This window comes from Triticum aestivum, chromosome 4D (assembly GCF_018294505.1).
Source record: "Triticum aestivum cultivar Chinese Spring chromosome 4D, IWGSC CS RefSeq v2.1, whole genome shotgun sequence".
Classification (NCBI taxonomy): domain Eukaryota; kingdom Viridiplantae; phylum Streptophyta; class Magnoliopsida; order Poales; family Poaceae; genus Triticum; species Triticum aestivum.
Genome location: NC_057805.1, coordinates 355743613 through 355760709, shown reverse-complemented (window position 1 = coordinate 355760709; position 17097 = coordinate 355743613). Strand labels below are relative to the sequence as shown.

General features: G+C 42.5%; 1 protein-coding gene across 2 annotated transcripts; it reads right to left on the bottom strand.

Annotated features, from left to right (window-relative positions):
• Window positions 1-233: 233 nt before the first annotated feature.
• On the bottom strand, window positions 234-7761 carry LOC123097894 (uncharacterized). Of its 2 annotated transcripts, XM_044519741.1 has the most exons (4): window positions 7513-7761; window positions 7010-7153; window positions 1025-1110; window positions 234-848 (listed from the first exon to the last, which is right to left on the bottom strand). In XM_044519741.1, the coding sequence occupies exons 1-3, from the start codon at window positions 7582-7584 to the stop codon at window positions 1054-1056; spliced, it is 273 nt and encodes a 90-aa protein (XP_044375676.1). In that variant the 5' UTR covers window positions 7585-7761; the 3' UTR covers window positions 234-848; window positions 1025-1053. The 2 variants fall into 2 exon arrangements, with proteins under 2 accessions (XP_044375676.1, XP_044375675.1); XM_044519740.1 differs by lacking the exons at window positions 7010-7153; window positions 7513-7761 and adding an exon at window positions 2000-2178.
• Window positions 7762-17097: the final 9336 nt, after the last annotated feature.

The window sequence follows — 17097 nt, the reverse complement described above, 5'->3', positions numbered from 1 at the left end:
TTAAGAACTTAAAGTTACTACAAGTACCACAAAGAAGAAAAAACATACACATACCTACCTAACATCATTGTAATTCAAACAGGATCCGTTTAGGAAGCCCACTAGTTTACAACTACGGGCTTAAACATGTAGGATCAATATCTTGTAGATATCTTTTGCAAACCTGATATCATGAGAATATTAAATATCAAACAAACCAACCCTTGCAAATGTAAAGCAAGATTGGTCTTCCATACAGGAATTGATAGTGTTCATTTGATTTTTCAACTTTCTGAGAAACAATTCGTACCAACACATGTTTATTTATAATAAGGCCAGTCTGCCACAATAAAAAAAACCTTAACACGACAATATGCCACAATAATAGAAGTCTTTTTTGGTGCCAGACTAGTCAGAAACATACTGCATTCCAGGTTTACCAAAATGTATCCACTCAAAATATCAAACAAGGCAGCTGAACTTTCCCCTGCTTCCCAGAGTCCTTGATGCTTCCACAATAGAGACCAAATTATCATATGTAGGGGGGTCCAGGTATGCATCCTTTACTGTCACAATAGCAAAACCAGTGATGCTTGATAACATAACTATTGAGCTGGTGTTCTATGCATCACCATATGGCTAGAGTTATGGCAGCCCCCAATTTGGGTCAAAAACATTACATGCACATGATAAATTTCACCCCCGCTAGGAATTCCGTTCAAGAGAACACATCGTTTATCAACTCATCAAGTTCCCTAGCACTTTGAATAAAAAGTGATTCCTTCAAACTTGATAACCATTGGGAATATATGCTACACTGGACAGGCGGGGGCAATCGATGATTAGATACACCGAAACAGTGACATCACCTGCAGGTGGAAGAAGTTAATATTCAACTTTTTTGGATCTAGAAAAATAATAGCTTAGTATACCAAAAAGAGAACCGCATCCCTATGTTATATACATAGAGAGAGAGAGAGAGAGCAAAAAGAAGTAGGGCGCAAAAAATGCAACAAAAATGTTGTATTCTCAAACTGCAACTTACCTAGTACATGTAGATACTGAGGATAAACTTTAAATTGAAAGGCTTGAGAAAAGGAGTTCAAGCTCCTCATCCTGAGATGTGGTCCTCTGCAATGGAAAAGGTACAAAAACTGAGCACAGTAAAATGCAAGGCCATCCAAATGTTTAAGTGAAAATTTGTTAACAATTCAAGTGATCAAAATTAAGAGATACCATGATAAATAACTTATTTTCCTAGACCAAAGTGGCTCTGAGTATGGTGTTTTCTGGGAAGGCTTCTTCTTTGCATAAGAACATAAACAAGTATCATTCAAATAGAGTCATTGCCTAACAAAGTAACAATGATTCCAGTGCAATCTCTTAAGGAGACGCTCTTTAAACTGGTCTCAGATGATATCCTCTTCAGGAGATGCTTTAAGGAAATCTTATCCCTAACTTAGACAATCTTAGCTAATGTCTTCCCTGGCACAGTTAGCTACCCGATGCCTGAGCCCATTGCATGGCATGTCGCCTACATTCCTTGCATCAGACGCTACCAGCCACGTGAATTTTGGCCTTTTTTTTCAAATCAAATTGGTTTCATTTGGATTTTTGCCTTGGACCTTATTTGGAATTGCTTCTTGGACTTAGTAAAATAAAAACCAAACTGTTCTTCTTGGACTTATCCAGTGGGCCCAACTCTCCAACCCTCTAACAATTTCACCTCAAACTCATTTTCCAAACTTTTCCAAGTGTGTTTCTTTTCTCCAAAAAGAAGATATACTCTCAAGGCACTTGGGTTGTGAAGCAACTACCTTTTCTGCCCCTCTGGAAATTTCCAAATAATTCACCCAATTTCTTTAAGATCAACTAACACCAGAAATTCCACCAACTCAAACAGAAACTTTTTCAAATGAGCACACCATTTTCAAACTCTTTTCTGACCCAAATTTAAGTTTACACAACAAGTACTCTATAACTTTTTGCAAACCTTTTGAAACTTGGCACACACACTCACCTTAGCATATAACTACACCACACCAAAGACCAGATCCAGGCCCCCCTCCATTCTCCCCTGGCACAGCACAAACACCTTCCTACCAGAATGAACTTGGCCACCTTGCTGTCCATCCAGTGCACCTGGAGTTCCTTGGAAGCCACGAACACTACACACACACCACCCCTAAACTACTAGACACGCTACTAACCACCAAAACGCACCCAGCCCCCCCCCCCCCGGTGGAGACCACGGCACTGGCATGCAGAGAGCATGCTCTGCACTGTAGCTTGCCACTGACTGGACACCCGCGTCGTCTTCCGCTTCTCCGGCATGCCCTGCCTCGCGCGCCCTCCCCTACAGCACCAGAACCACCCACGTGACCCCCCCCCCCCCCCCCGCGCCGCCGCCGCCAGAGGACACGCCGCCTGTGACCCTCGGAGGCCTCCTGCTGCGTCACCTCCCGCCGTGCCTAGGCCACCCCAAGCCACGCCATTACCGCTGCTAGCCTCCCCACTCCTCACTGACCCCGACTCGTAGCTTAGGCGCTCGAATCCTCGACATATCGCGGGAGTTCACCGACGCCCGAAGACCACTGCCGCCGGAGAAGAAGGGGGCGACGCCATACGAGAACCCGAGAAGAAGGTACGAGTATGGGCGTGACCGCCTTCGTCGCGCCAATTCAACGCACCCGCGCACGCCGCCGAGGCCTCCACGCCGGTGAACCACCGCCGACGAGCCGTCGTCCCCACTGCCCGCGTTTTAGAAATAAAAACCTGACGGGTGGGCCCGCCCGTCAATGACCCAATGCGCGCCCGAAGCGGTACGCAAGTGGAGGCGTATTCTCAAAAAACGCCTTCGACGTGTTCGCTTCTGTTTTTTTTCCAGTTAAACCGTTTTAAATCATTTTTATTAAATCTGTTGACCAAACATAGACCCCCTCTAACTTTTTAAACCATAAGTCCAAATGAGTTGGTTCTTTTTGCATTATTTTTCTTTTGGAATTCTTTATCTGCTGAATAAATTTGAGATTTATTTGACTCGTCTAGAATTTCTGGACAGAAAGTTTGGGCTTATTTCTTTATTTAATTTTTGCTTTTAAAATTATTTTCAGAAGGAAATAATTCAGGAGGTGAAGACCAGGAGTTCACTGAGACTCCATTTGAGCAAGGCAATGCACCACATCCATTTGTTCGATGGCATTGCAAGGCCATGGTTTCCAAATTGCTTTTTCTTTAATTATTTGAATTACTTTAAATTGTTGTGTGAATGGTCAATGTGCTAGAATTGTGGTCACACTAGTGTTGCAAGTATTTGGAGTTAGTTGGTCAATAGTTTTTCACTAAGGAGTAAGCTAAGAAGTGACAGTGGATGAACCGGTAACTCAACAAAGTGAACCGTGATAATAAAAATGGTAGAATTGGAGAAATGATTTTAGTATCAAAGTAATCACCTTGGGGAAAGACTTTAGCTTTAGTAGTGATCACCTTAAGGAATGACTTTGAATGGTAGAATGATCATATTTGGGGGAATGACGTTAGACTTAGAATGATCATAATCGGATAAGAATTTAGCGTTAAAATGAATATGAATTGTTCTAGCTCAACTAAAATTTTAAAGGGTTAATTGTAATTAGAATCAAAGTGGTCGGACCCTTCCCCGGACCCTGCGCAAGCGGGAGCTATGTGCACCGGGCTGCCCTTTTTTAATTGTAATAGAATCAAGTTCATTAAATTAAACCTTCATGGCTCATAGTGCCACCGAACCGGGCCTTTTCCATACGACCGCATTTGCCTTTGTGGGAAGGCCCTAATTCGTTTATAGTTAATGACTCTTATGCGTGTTGCCAAACAGGGATGGTTGGAAGAGTAGTATCCCCTTGGCCTCGGGATTGTCGTCCAGCGACGAGAGCCTGGGTTGTTAAGATGTGCACAGGAAAAGTTGATTGAATCCCGGATGGGATGAGTTGTGCCACGAGGTGGCAGGGACCAGTTTCTCCCACCCAGGGCTAGCCTGTGGGGGGGTCGGTGGCACGGTAGGAGGGCCATGCTGTAAGCGGTATCTTGGACTGTTAGTCCATGGTGACCTCTGCAAAGTGTTTAAAATCTATTCGAATAGCCGAGTCCCCGGCAATGGGACACGGTTCGTATTAAGTCACACTATTTGATCAACCCCATGTACAAACTAAATCTAAGTTAAGGTATGAGAAAGGAAGATGGCAGAGAGTTGGATCGACCACGAGGTGGTCAGTTGAAGTAAACCGGATGATCGGGGATCATGCCGGGAGTTGGTCCAAGAGACATTAAACGGGCAGGCTAAGTTCTCACACTAGTTAAACCTATTGTTTTATTGTTTAGGACTTAAATCTGTTTCTTGTTTAAATGCCATGTTCTTGCTTGCTTGCTTGCTTTTCGATTGTTTGTGTGAACTTGCGAGTACTTTCAATGTACTCACCTGACTTATCATGCCAGATGCAGGAGAAGCCAAGTCTAAAGATGCCAAGAGTGCGAACTAGGACGTGTCCCAGAAGTGTCCCTTTGGATTGGAGTCCCGCCATCGTCACGCTTTCCGCTGTGTTTTACCGCTTCCGCCACTAGTACTCCCAGGACGAGTCGTTCGAAGAATAACGTAAAGAGCGTAGTTGCTGAAGTAGTACCACCTTGCTTCGCAAGAGTATTGTACCCTAAGACTTTGTACTCGTAGTACTTCAACATATCGTGGTTTATTCTCTATCAAGCTATACCGTGTTCCAGAAGACATAGATCCCTGGCTGGAACACGAGGCCTCCGGTTCGCTGAATCAGGGTGCCACAACGTACGCCTAGGCCGCTTCTCCTTCCTGGATTTGGCTTCAAGTTTGAGACTTAAACATTTTCTCCAAAAGCGCATCTACAGCCTAAAACCTTAAACAAAACTGGCTTTTGCCAAAACACAGGATCCAAAGAATCCCTCAGTTAATGTTAAAAGCTCAAGCAAAACGTCCCATCTTTTCTTGTCAGCAGAAAATAGGCAAGCAATAAAATTCAAAATTGATCATGGTCAATAGCACAAAAACTCGTCAGTAACATGAGGTCATTGACAACGTTCCTAGTGTCAAACTATTAGAATCTGATGAACTAGCACTATAGTATTTTTTGTGCTGCGCACTAGGAGTCTAGGACATCGGTACCTCAATTGATCAATCTGATCATGTTGCCACAATACTTCATCAGTAAGTTATATTGTCCTAACCCCAGACAAAGGTATATTTAAGAGCCCCCAGATGGATGGATGCCACATGGTCACAGAAGGCTCAATGTGAAAATTCTCGAACTAAATATAGACTACAACATATCTGTTTATCTACTAAAATATTTGCTTTTGAGAGACAACTTGGCTTATCAGCCAGGTAAAGGGCTCCTGTCCAGCTACTCTCACACTCATGGTGCCCTTGAAGTGAATGAGCTATCCAAAAGGCTAAATCAAAAGAAGCATAAAAAAGAGGCTCCAATTTAGGATGGGACTATTCAATTTTGGAATAGCGACCATCCCTCTAGCTCTTTAAGGAAGCTAAGGGCATATCATGCATATCAATGAAGTTGATGGAACTGATTCACGATCTCCTTTAGACCCGGTAGCAACAGCCGTAAGCAAAACAAGATTTGCTCTCGTACGCCTGCTAAGCAAGTTCCCTCCCTTTTCATTCTCAACAGATAGCCCTCTCATTACTTGGTAATGGAATGCTTCCGGTGCCTAAGCTTGAGTGAGCGCATTGGAACTCTGTCAATTTATTTCTTACAAAAAGGAAAACAAAATAAATATGCAAATCCTCTGCATATATCCACCCCGAAGTGGTCTAGCCCATGCATTTTGATCATGCGACACCGTGAGGCCCGACATACAGTAACACTTTGGTACCCATCTTACTAAAGAAAGAAAAAAGAAAGCTTAATAGGGTTATAGTTATACAGATTAGAATAAACCACGGTCTCTACATAGGGTCATCATAAGTTGACATGTAGTTAATAGGAAATGTAATGGCTTTATTGGTCATTTGCACTGTTACACCCGATGGATCTGTTACATATTTTTTAAGAGGCCAAGTATCCAGCATCAGAATCTTACTTTGATACCTTCCAAGGAACATAGTACAATCATATGGTGTTTTAACAAGCATTACTGGGTATGGAAGACTTGTAGTTGCATAGATGCATGTCTTGATGAGTGTTATTGGGTATGAGGAACATGCATATATGTATCTTGATGAACATCATTGGGTAGGAGAGACCGATAGGTGTATGTATTGACAAACACTATTGGGAACATTGATTGGGAAAGAATGTACGGTATAGTTGCATATGTCTATGACCATCAACGTGTAGATTGTATTTATTCCTGGGACTCGTTGTTATGAAGTAATAGCTGCAACATGTTTATGCTATCATAGATTACTAGAAACATATAAAGATAAGATACACTTTCAGCAATATGCAACAACAATGTTGCTCATCTCCCATTTGTGATGAAACACAAAAACATAAATGCTTCTTCTATTAACATTGCAAAGTGCAAACATGTATACTGGGATACACGATGCTCTAAGTTGCAGTTTGCACTAGGCTGCTGAGATGATAGAAATTGGCAGGACAAAGGCATATCCTAGCTCCCGGAAAAAAAAGGCACATCCTGCCTCCGTCCCTAAATAGATGGCATATAAATTCAATTAAGAAGTCAACTATTTCTAAGTTTGACCAAATACATAGAAGAAACTATTAACGACTGAATAAACACATTCTGAAAAATATATCTAATGGTGTTGATGTTGATTTGGTATTTTTTATCTTCATATTTTTTTTTTACATATGCTTGGCCAAACTTAGAAAGCAGTATTTTTTGACTCGGTTTATACGCCATCTATTTGGGGACAAGGGAGTAGTTCAGAAAAAAAAAGGAGGAAGATACAGCAACATAATTGGTGACAACTACTGCAAATTTCTCACACGACAAACAGAATTACGTAAACATGTTGACTCGGTTTATACGTAAATCTTACCTTTATAGATAAAAGATGGCGAAGTTTGTTCAGCACCTTAATGCGGTGAATCGCGTAGGAACTATTGGCTGGCAGGTTGTTAACCCTGGCCATCTCGGCTTGAATAGCAGCTTCCCTATCCCCTTGGCCCGACTCACCTGCTTGCTAGTAAAAAAAAAAAGAAAAATAGATTTTTAATCATTGCAATTATCTGGAAAATTAGAAGAAGAAAATATGTGGCTAGTTCTCATCTATACAAAAATTAACTAAGTCTCATCTAACTAACATCACTATAAGAAAATAATCAAACATAAAAATAAAAGAAAAAAATGCTCGAATCTCCGCGTAAAATAAATACTTCTCATCTAGATGAGAGAGCCATAGCAAATCTGAAAAAATAAATACGGAAATTCAAGTTCGACAAGAACTTCTTCTTTGGGGATCTCTGTCGCCCCAAGAAACCAATTCAACAACGCAGGCAGCTGTTTGCGAAGAGATGGGTCAAGAGAATATAAAGAGCATACCAAGGTAGAAGAAGTGGTGCAGAGGGTGGTGGTGGTGCGGGAGAAGGGCGTCGCGCTACCTCCTCCGTTCATGATTCGATGCTTGAGATCTCGTGCTGTTGGATACAGTAAGAGGGAGAAGACCGGAAGAAGAAAGAGGATGCTTCAGAGTCCAGACCGCTGCCTCTGGAAAGTGTACGGCGCAGGCGGAGAGAGAGAGGACGAGGACGGGCAGGGCCGCAGGGGAGGACGAGGATGGGCTCCTCTTCTCTTGTTTGGCCCAATAGCATAGACCGCTAAATCACTAGAAGCAACTGTTTGCTCAAAACTTCCTCAAAAAAATAAACTGTTGCTCAAAAAGGATCTAAAAAAAAAACTTTTTCTCAAAATTGGCTCAAACAAAAAACTGTTGCCTAAGAAAAAACTATAAGCAACTATATTGTCTCAAAAAAAAAACTAGAAGCAACTCTAATTAAGAAGTACTCTTCGTAGTTACTAAAAAGAAAGTACTTTTTGTAAAGGTCACTCCTGCCTCCCCAGGTTACGACAAGTGACGCACTGTAAACCACTTGTCGCAACTTAAGATTTTTTATTTTTTTTAATTCGTTTATTCAAAATGTTTTATTTTTAAAACCGTGCGTCCAAATCATGAACCGTTTTCACTGTCGGAATCCACGCGGCGAGATTTTTGAAACTAGATTCTATGTTGATAGATTTCGATGAACTTTTTTTCATGAAAAAATGGATGAAGAAAATCAAACCGGAAGCACATTTTTCTCCTTTCCAAAGAGGCACAACTATGCCTCTCATGGAAGAAAATTTGTGCCTCCAGGAGAAGTAAATCTATGCCTCTTGAGGAAGGAAAAAAAAACCTGGTTTTTTTCCTTTTCAGAGAGGCACTATTGTGTCTCTCGCAGAAGAAAATCTGTGCCACTATGAGAAGTAAATATGTGCCTCTCGTAGAAGAAAAAATATTTTTTTTCTTTTTCAAGAGGCATGGCTATGCCTCTTGCAGAAGTAAATCTGTACCTTCACGAGAAGTAAATCTATGCCTCTCGCGAAAGGAAACACGCGTTTTTTTCCGTTTATCGAGAGGCACGACTGTGCCCTCACGGAAGCAAATCTCTGCCTGTAGCGACCCGACCTCAGACGGTCAAGTCTCTGTGTATCTGTGCCATCCCTGGATCAGTATGCTGGCACACACAGTACATCAATGTATATATCAAAGTGCAATCACATGTATAAATAACGTAAAACTGATATATACCTCATAATACTCAGCGGAAACAATTAAACGGGGGTGGAGTCCCATCAACGCCATCGGCAAGTTGAGTGTAGACCGTAACCCTGTATCGTAACTCTTACTCGTCGAAGAAAAATCCTGCAACATGATACGTTGCAGCCGTGTAGGTCAGTACATTGAATGTACCGGCAAGATCACAACATGAGAAAACAGATGATAAAACTATACTATATGCAATATGGCTTTGTGGCTCTGTATCTGAGTTTTGTTTGCGTAAAAGCTGGTTTTATTTTCCTATAACAAAGGAACATCAGGAGTCTGTACTACAGAGTTTTCTATCGTGACATGGTTCCGCCAACCGATGTCTCATAGTCCAAAATCATCATAAGTTGCCCACAATTATGTTATCAGTCCGGTGTTGAGAGTTCCGAGATAGATCCAAGTCCAGAGGCTCAAATTGTCCATAACCGGGGACACGGCTAATCGATTAGGTTTAAACCCTCTGCAGAGGTTTGTACACTTTACCCGCAAGATTCGATCCCTCTTTTTACGTTCTCGCACTTCAGGGTGTTTGAGAACAAGATGACCGAAACATGGTCTTCCAAAGAGTTCCCCTGACCACTGTCCGGTGCTCATCCAATCCTACCGTAGTTCTACATCTGCTAGCACCGTCCCAGCCAGAGTCACAACTAAGGTCAACCAAGCCAGAGCCCATAGTGACTTGCGGTTGCACAGGTAAGCTTCCGGGCATGAAGTATTCTTCCGTCTCTTTGAGTCTGGGTGAAGCTTTCCGCAAGATGTCATGGCACTTCTCCATGCATCCCGGCCATCCACTGGTTTCTCCAGGGTGCCCGTCAACCGTCCTTCACCCAGTAGTGTGTATTGAATTCTTGTCTCGAGTCTTGAAGTCTTGAGGCCTTGAAGATGCAGTCCTTGCAGATGCCATCATGGAGTTGTCGTCATTGACGTAGAGTCCTCCTTCTTCATACCACTCTCATGCACTCATACCAAACCCCGTCTACTATAGCGTAGCATTAAAATAAATAACGTCCCGGGCTTGGTAACAGGGTGATGGGTTCCTACCTCATGCATACTACTCAACTACAAGAATTCAATATCACTACTGGAGGGTGGTTGCAAAGATGCCACTAAATGCAATAAAAACATAGGTATGAAAGCATGGTCAAAGTGAACTTGCCTGGTATTACTTGATGAAGATAACAACACTCTCAGAATAATGACTTGGTAGAACTATTCGTCACTCCGTTGAAAATCTATATAGTCAAACATAGCATTCATATAAGCAAACATACTAGCAAGCAATTCTAACACTCATAATGAAACCAACAAATAAAATGCAAATCAACAAGGGACACCAAATAAAAACAAAGGAAAACTACACAACAAAACTACTAAAGAAAACTCTAAGACATAACACAAAACAGTTTTGTCCTAAGTAAAAACTTAACAACAATTAAAACACTAAACTAATAAATTAACAGAAAATACAAAGTAAAACAACTAATTTAACAGAAGGTATTTTTCATAAAATTTTATTTGCAAAAAGAAACAAATAAAAAGCTTTTATGAAACACTAACTATGACCTAAACAAGTTTTCATACAAAACTAAATAAAATAATTTTTTTAATAAAAATAAAATTTTCTTTGATTGACTAACAGAAACAAAACTAAATTTGTCAAAAGTGACAAAAAGAAATAATTTAAAACTAATAAAAACAATAAAGAAAAGACTAAAACAACACTATAACTAAAACCGTACTGTTTTGCTAAAAACTTAATTTAAAATAAACTAAAAATAAATAACTATATGCCAGTGGATAAACAAAACAATAACAAGGCAGTAGCAAAAAGAATCAATCAAAAATATTTTATAAAACTCAAGTTATGGCCAAATTACTAATTTGAACAAATTTCATCAAATTCAATTTTAAACTACTCAAATTTGAAATCCAATTGCAGAAACAGAAACTTTAACAAATTTGTGACACAATGCAAAAAGAACCACTCAATTTGGATATGTATACTACTAGATATGAATTTTCTAAGATCGCTACTTTTCTGAAAAAAAAGAATTACGGGATTTCTTTGATCTCACCGGAGTAGTCGCCGGAGTTGGGGAAGAAGATCGAATCCGAGGTTGTAGGGTTTCCTAGAGGAAGGAGAGCACGGGACGGTGCAGAGGAGATCTCAGCGAACTCAGGGGAGGCCAAGGAAGTACCAACCCCGCCAAGGGCGGCCACGGAGAAGCCGCCGGAGTTTATGAACTCCGATGAGTAATTATGGGGGATAGGGAGGGGGATAAGCTCCCATAGGAGAGGGCTTTGTGCGAGGGGAAAGAGGGAAACACGAGGGAGGTATTTATAGGGCGAGGGGGTGGCCATCTGCGTGCAGCCATGGCGAGCAAAAAAAAAGGCAAGTTCGGATCTCCGGCGAGAAAATCCGGGGCATTAATGGCCTTTTACTTGGAGAAGGAGGTGTAGGGGAAGGAGGTGGATCCATTCAGAGGATTCTTGGAAAAGGGGAAGGAGGGAAGGGGATGGAGCGCGGGGTGGGGTGCGTGTGTGCGTTCTGCTTCTGAAGGTTGGTAGGAGGAAGATGACCCTGTTGGGTCGTGGAGTGGAGGAGGCTGGGCCTGGTGCGGCTGGGCTTCGCTAGTTTTTTTTTATAAACATAGACAAGGAAAACTGAAATAAAGAGCAAATAAGAAAATATTATATAGGAATATAATATATCAAACTTTTCAGAAAAAGAAATCTTAAAACATGAACATATTTTCCAGTCCAAATAAAATCAACAAATATTTAAATAAAGCAAACAGAGCTACTGTTGCAATAAAACTCAACAAAAAATCATTTTTTTTAATACCAAAATTATTTCAAAATCATTTTATCCTAATTTTCCATTGAAGGGAATCATTTTACCCTTATTTCCATTTATTTATCTTTAGGAGAAAATAATTTGAATAAAATCCAAATAATTCCAAATTTGAAAGGGAGTTTCAAAATACTTTCAAATGACTTTCAATTTGATTCTTTTTGACTTCCAACTCATATTTCATATAATTGAAGAAGTCATTTTATCTTCTCTCATGAAAATCATTGAGTTGCATAAAGTTTTTTAGAATTTGAAATATTTCCAAATGGAATTCAAATCTTTTCAAAAACCCTTTGGATTTCAAATGGAAGAAGTCATGTCATCTTCACTCTGGGGTTTTGTGTTGAAATGAATTTGAATTCATTGAGATAAAATGCAAGGATGAAAGTTTGGGAAAGTCATTTCGTTTCCTCTCATCCAACTTCAAAAGTTTCAAATTTCACTCACTTTCAGTCAATCAATCAAACAAACAATCATAGTAATTTATTTAATATAACATTCCAAAATTTAGAATTTTGGGATGTTACACTGCCTCCATGGGAAGTAAATTTGTCCCTATCGCGGAAGGGAAAAATGCATTTTTTTTCCTTTTCCACAGGCTCGCGAAAGCAAATTCGTGCCTCCACGAGAAGTAAATATGTGTCTCTCACGGAAGAAAAAAACACGTTTTTCCATGCAGATTTTTTTTCCAGAACCTAAGAAAACAGGGGTAAAACCGGAAAGCCAAAAAAACACCAAAAAATCATCTAAAAGCAGAAAACGCGTACAAAACAGAAAAATAAAATCTGAAGGGGGCGCCCAGAGCGCGACAGATAGCGGCAGCTGAGAGCGCGTCATGTGGCGCGGTCTTAGCCCACCAAAAGTGACAGTTGCGGGGCTCCCGAAAGAGTACTTGCTGATTAGTTGATCTCCCCAAAAGCTGGCTCAAGGAAACACCAAGCTTTCTAGTGACCAGCTTATTGGCTGATTGTCCTAGGGATGATTTCTCTTAAATAAAGCTCTATGATTTGTCCAAAAAAAACTCTATATAACTCTAAAAGAAACTCTATAATTTCCCCTACCCTAAAAAATCTATAATTTCCCCTAAAAAGGAACTTTATAATTTTTAAGAAGACTCTAAAATTCTTTAAAAAAACTAGGAGGAACATATTCTAAAAAAGCAACTCTATTTTTTTTTAAAAAACTCTGTAGTTCTAAAATAACTCTATAAAGTCATAAATAGGGAGACACCACTAGCAACAAGTTCCCAGACTGTGTGGACACAGGTGTGGATGAGCGAGACAGTGGCAAGGGTCGTTGTCCTCCTCGGCCTTGCGGAGGTCGAAGAAGAGGAAGGGAGAGACTCGGTCGATGGAGCTCCCTAGCTCTCGGCCATGGTGACGATGTGGGCTTGGAGCGACCTTACATGGCGGCGGTGAGGGTTGGAGAGGGAGGAAATGGGTCGAGGAGGGAACCCTAGGGTCGGGACACATTTTATAGGAGGCAGGGGCTTCTCTGGCCATCAAATCAATGAGATGGCCAACGTGGCTTGCTGGATGAGCCGGCGTACAGGAGGAAGACGATGAACAAGGGCGTCAATGAAGTTGGGCTGGAAGTTGTTTTGGGCGTCGTTGGTTCTCTCTCTCTCTCTCTCTCTCTCTCTCTCTCTATCTATCTGAGTTTCTTTCTTCTTTTCCATCAAATAAACTAGCAAACATGCCCGTAAGTGGCGGCAGGAGTTTTAAAGAAATATCATGTAACACCCCGATAGTTAAGCTACAGTGACCCCATGCTAATGATGACATGTCATCAGGTTTTGCAAGCTTAATTGCCCCTTGATAGAAACCAAATGCATATTCATATTACAAGTCAAATTGTTATTTCTTCAAATAGTAAAAAAATGTTTATTGGGTCGCAAATATTCACTAAGTAATTTTCATGAATTAACCAACATAAATGGGTTATAGAAATGCCCTTAACATCTATTAGACACAACCAACATCATTAAATTGAGCCATTTCAATTTAAATAAATAATTAAACATTTCAAAGTAAATTGAAACTGTTTGTGCTAACTCAAAATGTTGCCTAATAATTATGTGCTAAATATTAAGTTCAACTACATTCATTGGTATTAAATAAAATACAAAATAGTGAAGAAAATACAAAACAAGAAAGAAAAGAATAAAAGAAAACCTCCCACTATTGGACTGGGCCGCAAGTGCACGGTGCAGACCAACACAGCTCCCCTCCCTTCTCCTTCCTGCTCATCCATGGCGCGTTGCACACGCATGCATCCACGCCCTGGATCTCCACGTGTCGGCCATCCCACGGCCCCCTGGTGGATAAGGAGGCCACCCCCGATCCCCCTGCAAACCCTAGCCCTCGGTTTTCCCCTCTGTCTCGCTCGCCCCTTCATCTACATCGAGCCCTGACGCCATAGTCGAGCTCATTGCCATGGCCACTGTCGTCCCCGCGCCATGAGAAGGTGTCCACGAGCTCCGCCTTCCTCCTCTACTTCGACTACACCGATGGGCTCGACCTGGGCGCCTCTACATCGTCGGGATTGAGCACTTCTCCCCTTCTACCATCGATGCCTCTTCGTCGAATGCATTGCATCTGCTGCTCCTAAGCCGCTCACCGAGCCATCTTGAGCTCTGCGGTGAGATCCTCGACGTTTTCCCTCCGCTCTCTCCCTTGATCCATAGAGCTAGCACCGCCGTTGTCGTCCTTTACTCCGGCCGAGCTCTGTTCCCGCTGGCCAGGCCGCCACTGTCACCCTTGTCCACCACATGTTGAACCATCACCTCTGTCATACTCCTAGGGTTCCCAGGATGCACATGCACTGTATAGCTCAATGAATATGTACTTGTGGCATCGACTTCGTCTATGCCGAACCCTGACCACCGTTGCTCATCGTCAGTGTTGCTAGTTCCAGCCACCTTTGGTCAAACCAGTGCCACTGTTCGACGCGCGCTATTGTGTGCGTTCGAATGAATCTAACCACACCCAAAAATGTGCCCTCTAGAGCGTTTCCGATGAGCTCCGTGCATGCTGCCACATACTTGCGTCACCGCCGAGGCATCGCTGTGGTTTAAACCGCATTGGGTCATCGACAGGTGGGCCCCGGTCACTAGCTATTAGATTAGCTACTAATCCGCTTGGCTAACCTCGCTAACAGTAGGGCCCGAGTTCTATAGTGATTAATTAGGCCACAACCACTGACCCCTGGACCCCACTAGATAATCAGATTAACCAAACAATTATATCCACTGTTTACTGGATGTCCCTATGACATGTGGACCTCCTCGACTAATTAATTATCTTAAATTAATTCTAACATCAGCTGGTTAGATATCATATATCTTTTAACCTTTGTTTGTTTCTGAAAACAATTTTCCAGTTCCAAGAATATCACATAACTATCCCAAACATTTTGAAGTTCGGGGTTCTTGGAAGCAAGCATACCGTAATGTAATTCTAGACTTTTGGATCAAAGGACGTAAGTCTCGTCATCCATAGCATCCACATAAGAATATTTAAGCATGCAATAGAAACAATCTTATTCGGCACTCTAGAGGACTATCCTCTCATTACATTTAGAAATCGTAAAGATTCAACCAGATAAATACGCAGCACCCAAGACTAGCACTTGAAGGCCCGAAGATCTTGATGGAGAGCGTATTAGACTCCACCAACTTGAAGCGAAGAATGTGCCCCTCCGCAAGATAGTGGGCGCGGGTGAAGGTTTTCCACCCGTGCCTAAGGAGCATGACGCGAGGCACGGGGAATTCGACGTCCACCATGTGGCGCCGTTGCAGCAGCCGCTCGCACGCAACCACAACCGATCGACCTCCATCACCCTGGCTAAGGGGCGAGGGAGCCGTAGGCAGCTACGGGGAGGATCACACAGCTCGACGATGAACTCGAGTGTCGTGTCCCTCGTATGGCCCACTACCGGGGACAGAGTGGTTGGAGGAGAGACAACAAGCGCACCACTCTGTTCGCCTTGACCGCAGGCGCTGCGTCGACCCCGACCTCGCCCTGCGGCCCCGCCTCGTGCGCTAGAACCGGCCTCTGCAGCCGCGGACGAATCCGAAGCATGGTGTTGAGGAGAAGATCTTGTCGCCGTGACCGAAGCACGAGCCCGGCCTCTTCCTCTCGCCATGATGGAAGCAGAAGAAAAGGAAGAAAGGAAGGTGGATGAGCATCGCCGCCCTCGAACCCACTACTAGGGAAAACCTACACAGAATCTTAGCAGCTGTGCGGCACAAAAAGAGGCGCTACTGCTAATTAGTAGCAGCGCGGTTAGGGAAAGCGTGCTACTGACGTAAATTTAGCAGTAGCGTGTGATGTTTAAACCGCGTTGGTACAAAAATCCACCGACAGTACACAACGACCTAAGTTTACCAGCAGCACGGTGTCAGGAAGCGCGCTACTGCTAATGGCATAGTAGTAGCGCTTTTTAGTCACGTCGCTGCTGCTAATTTTGAAATTGTCCACACAGTTGGCCCGTTTAGCAGTAGCGCGTGATAGGAAAGCGCGCTGCTGCTAAATTTACATTAGTAGCGCGCTATTGCTCCCGCGCTAATGCTAAGACGCAGCCCCACCACCTTTTTCCACCTCCCCCTCCCCATCTCCTCTCCTCCCTTTCCCCTACCTCCCACATCCTCCCTCTCTCACTCTTCTTCTTCCTCAATACTTCTCCCCCCATTACTCTCCCTCTTCTACCTACCTTTCTCTATCTTCATTACTCCTAGCTAACTACACCACCTCCATTAATGCATCTACTTTCTTTTTTCCTTCCCCCTCCACTAGTTGAAGTTGTCTCCTCCCAAATTAGCTAGCTAGGTAGATGTAGCATTTAGTTAAGCGACCTATTTTCCCCCTAACTAGATCTTTCTTTCTCAAGAAGAGCTTTGTGCACTTTTGATCTCCCTACATCATCATCCCACACCGTGTGCTCGATCTCGAGATAGAGGTGATTAAAATTTCATGCTTTTGCAAAATGGAAATATGTGTATGTGTGTGTGATATGATAATTGGGAAATATGATGGAAATTGTGTGTGTGGCATGATTTGACGCCAAACTGTGCTTTTGAGTTGCCTATGTTTTGCCGAAATGTCGATTTATTTCCGTTTCGGCGAATTCCGGGCAAACTCTAGATCTATATATGTCCTATTTTTAGGGAAGGTCATGCCGAATTTTTGTATGACTTTGATGCATGCACGCATTTTTATAATCAATTTGTTTATTACTACCGTGCAGGTGTTCATGATGGTCAGTGGAACGATGGTGGACAGGTGGTTGTGGTCGGCGGTGCAGGACATGAAAGAAAATAACCTGACAGAGGTTTTATGTCCGTGTCGAAGATGCAAAGGAATAGTTTGGCTCGACCCCTATGACGAAGGTCGTGTCGAAGCACACCTGCTCATGACTGGTTTCATGGATGGCTATACTCGGTAGATAATTGCAGATGAGGATGATG

What these genes read in the sequence shown, in the direction of transcription:
- LOC123097894 (XM_044519740.1), bottom strand. Translation starts at nt 2,112, where the DNA reads ATGGACAGCAAGGTGGCCAAGTTCATTCTGGTAGGAAGGTGTTTGTGC. An exon ending in TGGTGTAGTTATATGCTAAG is followed by an intron (nt 1,111 to 1,999) that starts GTGAGTGTGTGT and finishes TTTCCATTGCAG; the next exon opens with AGGACCACATCTCAGGATGA. An exon ending in TCAGTATCTACATGTACTAG is followed by an intron (nt 849 to 1,024) that starts GTAAGTTGCAGT and finishes TTCCACCTGCAG; the next exon opens with GTGATGTCACTGTTTCGGTG.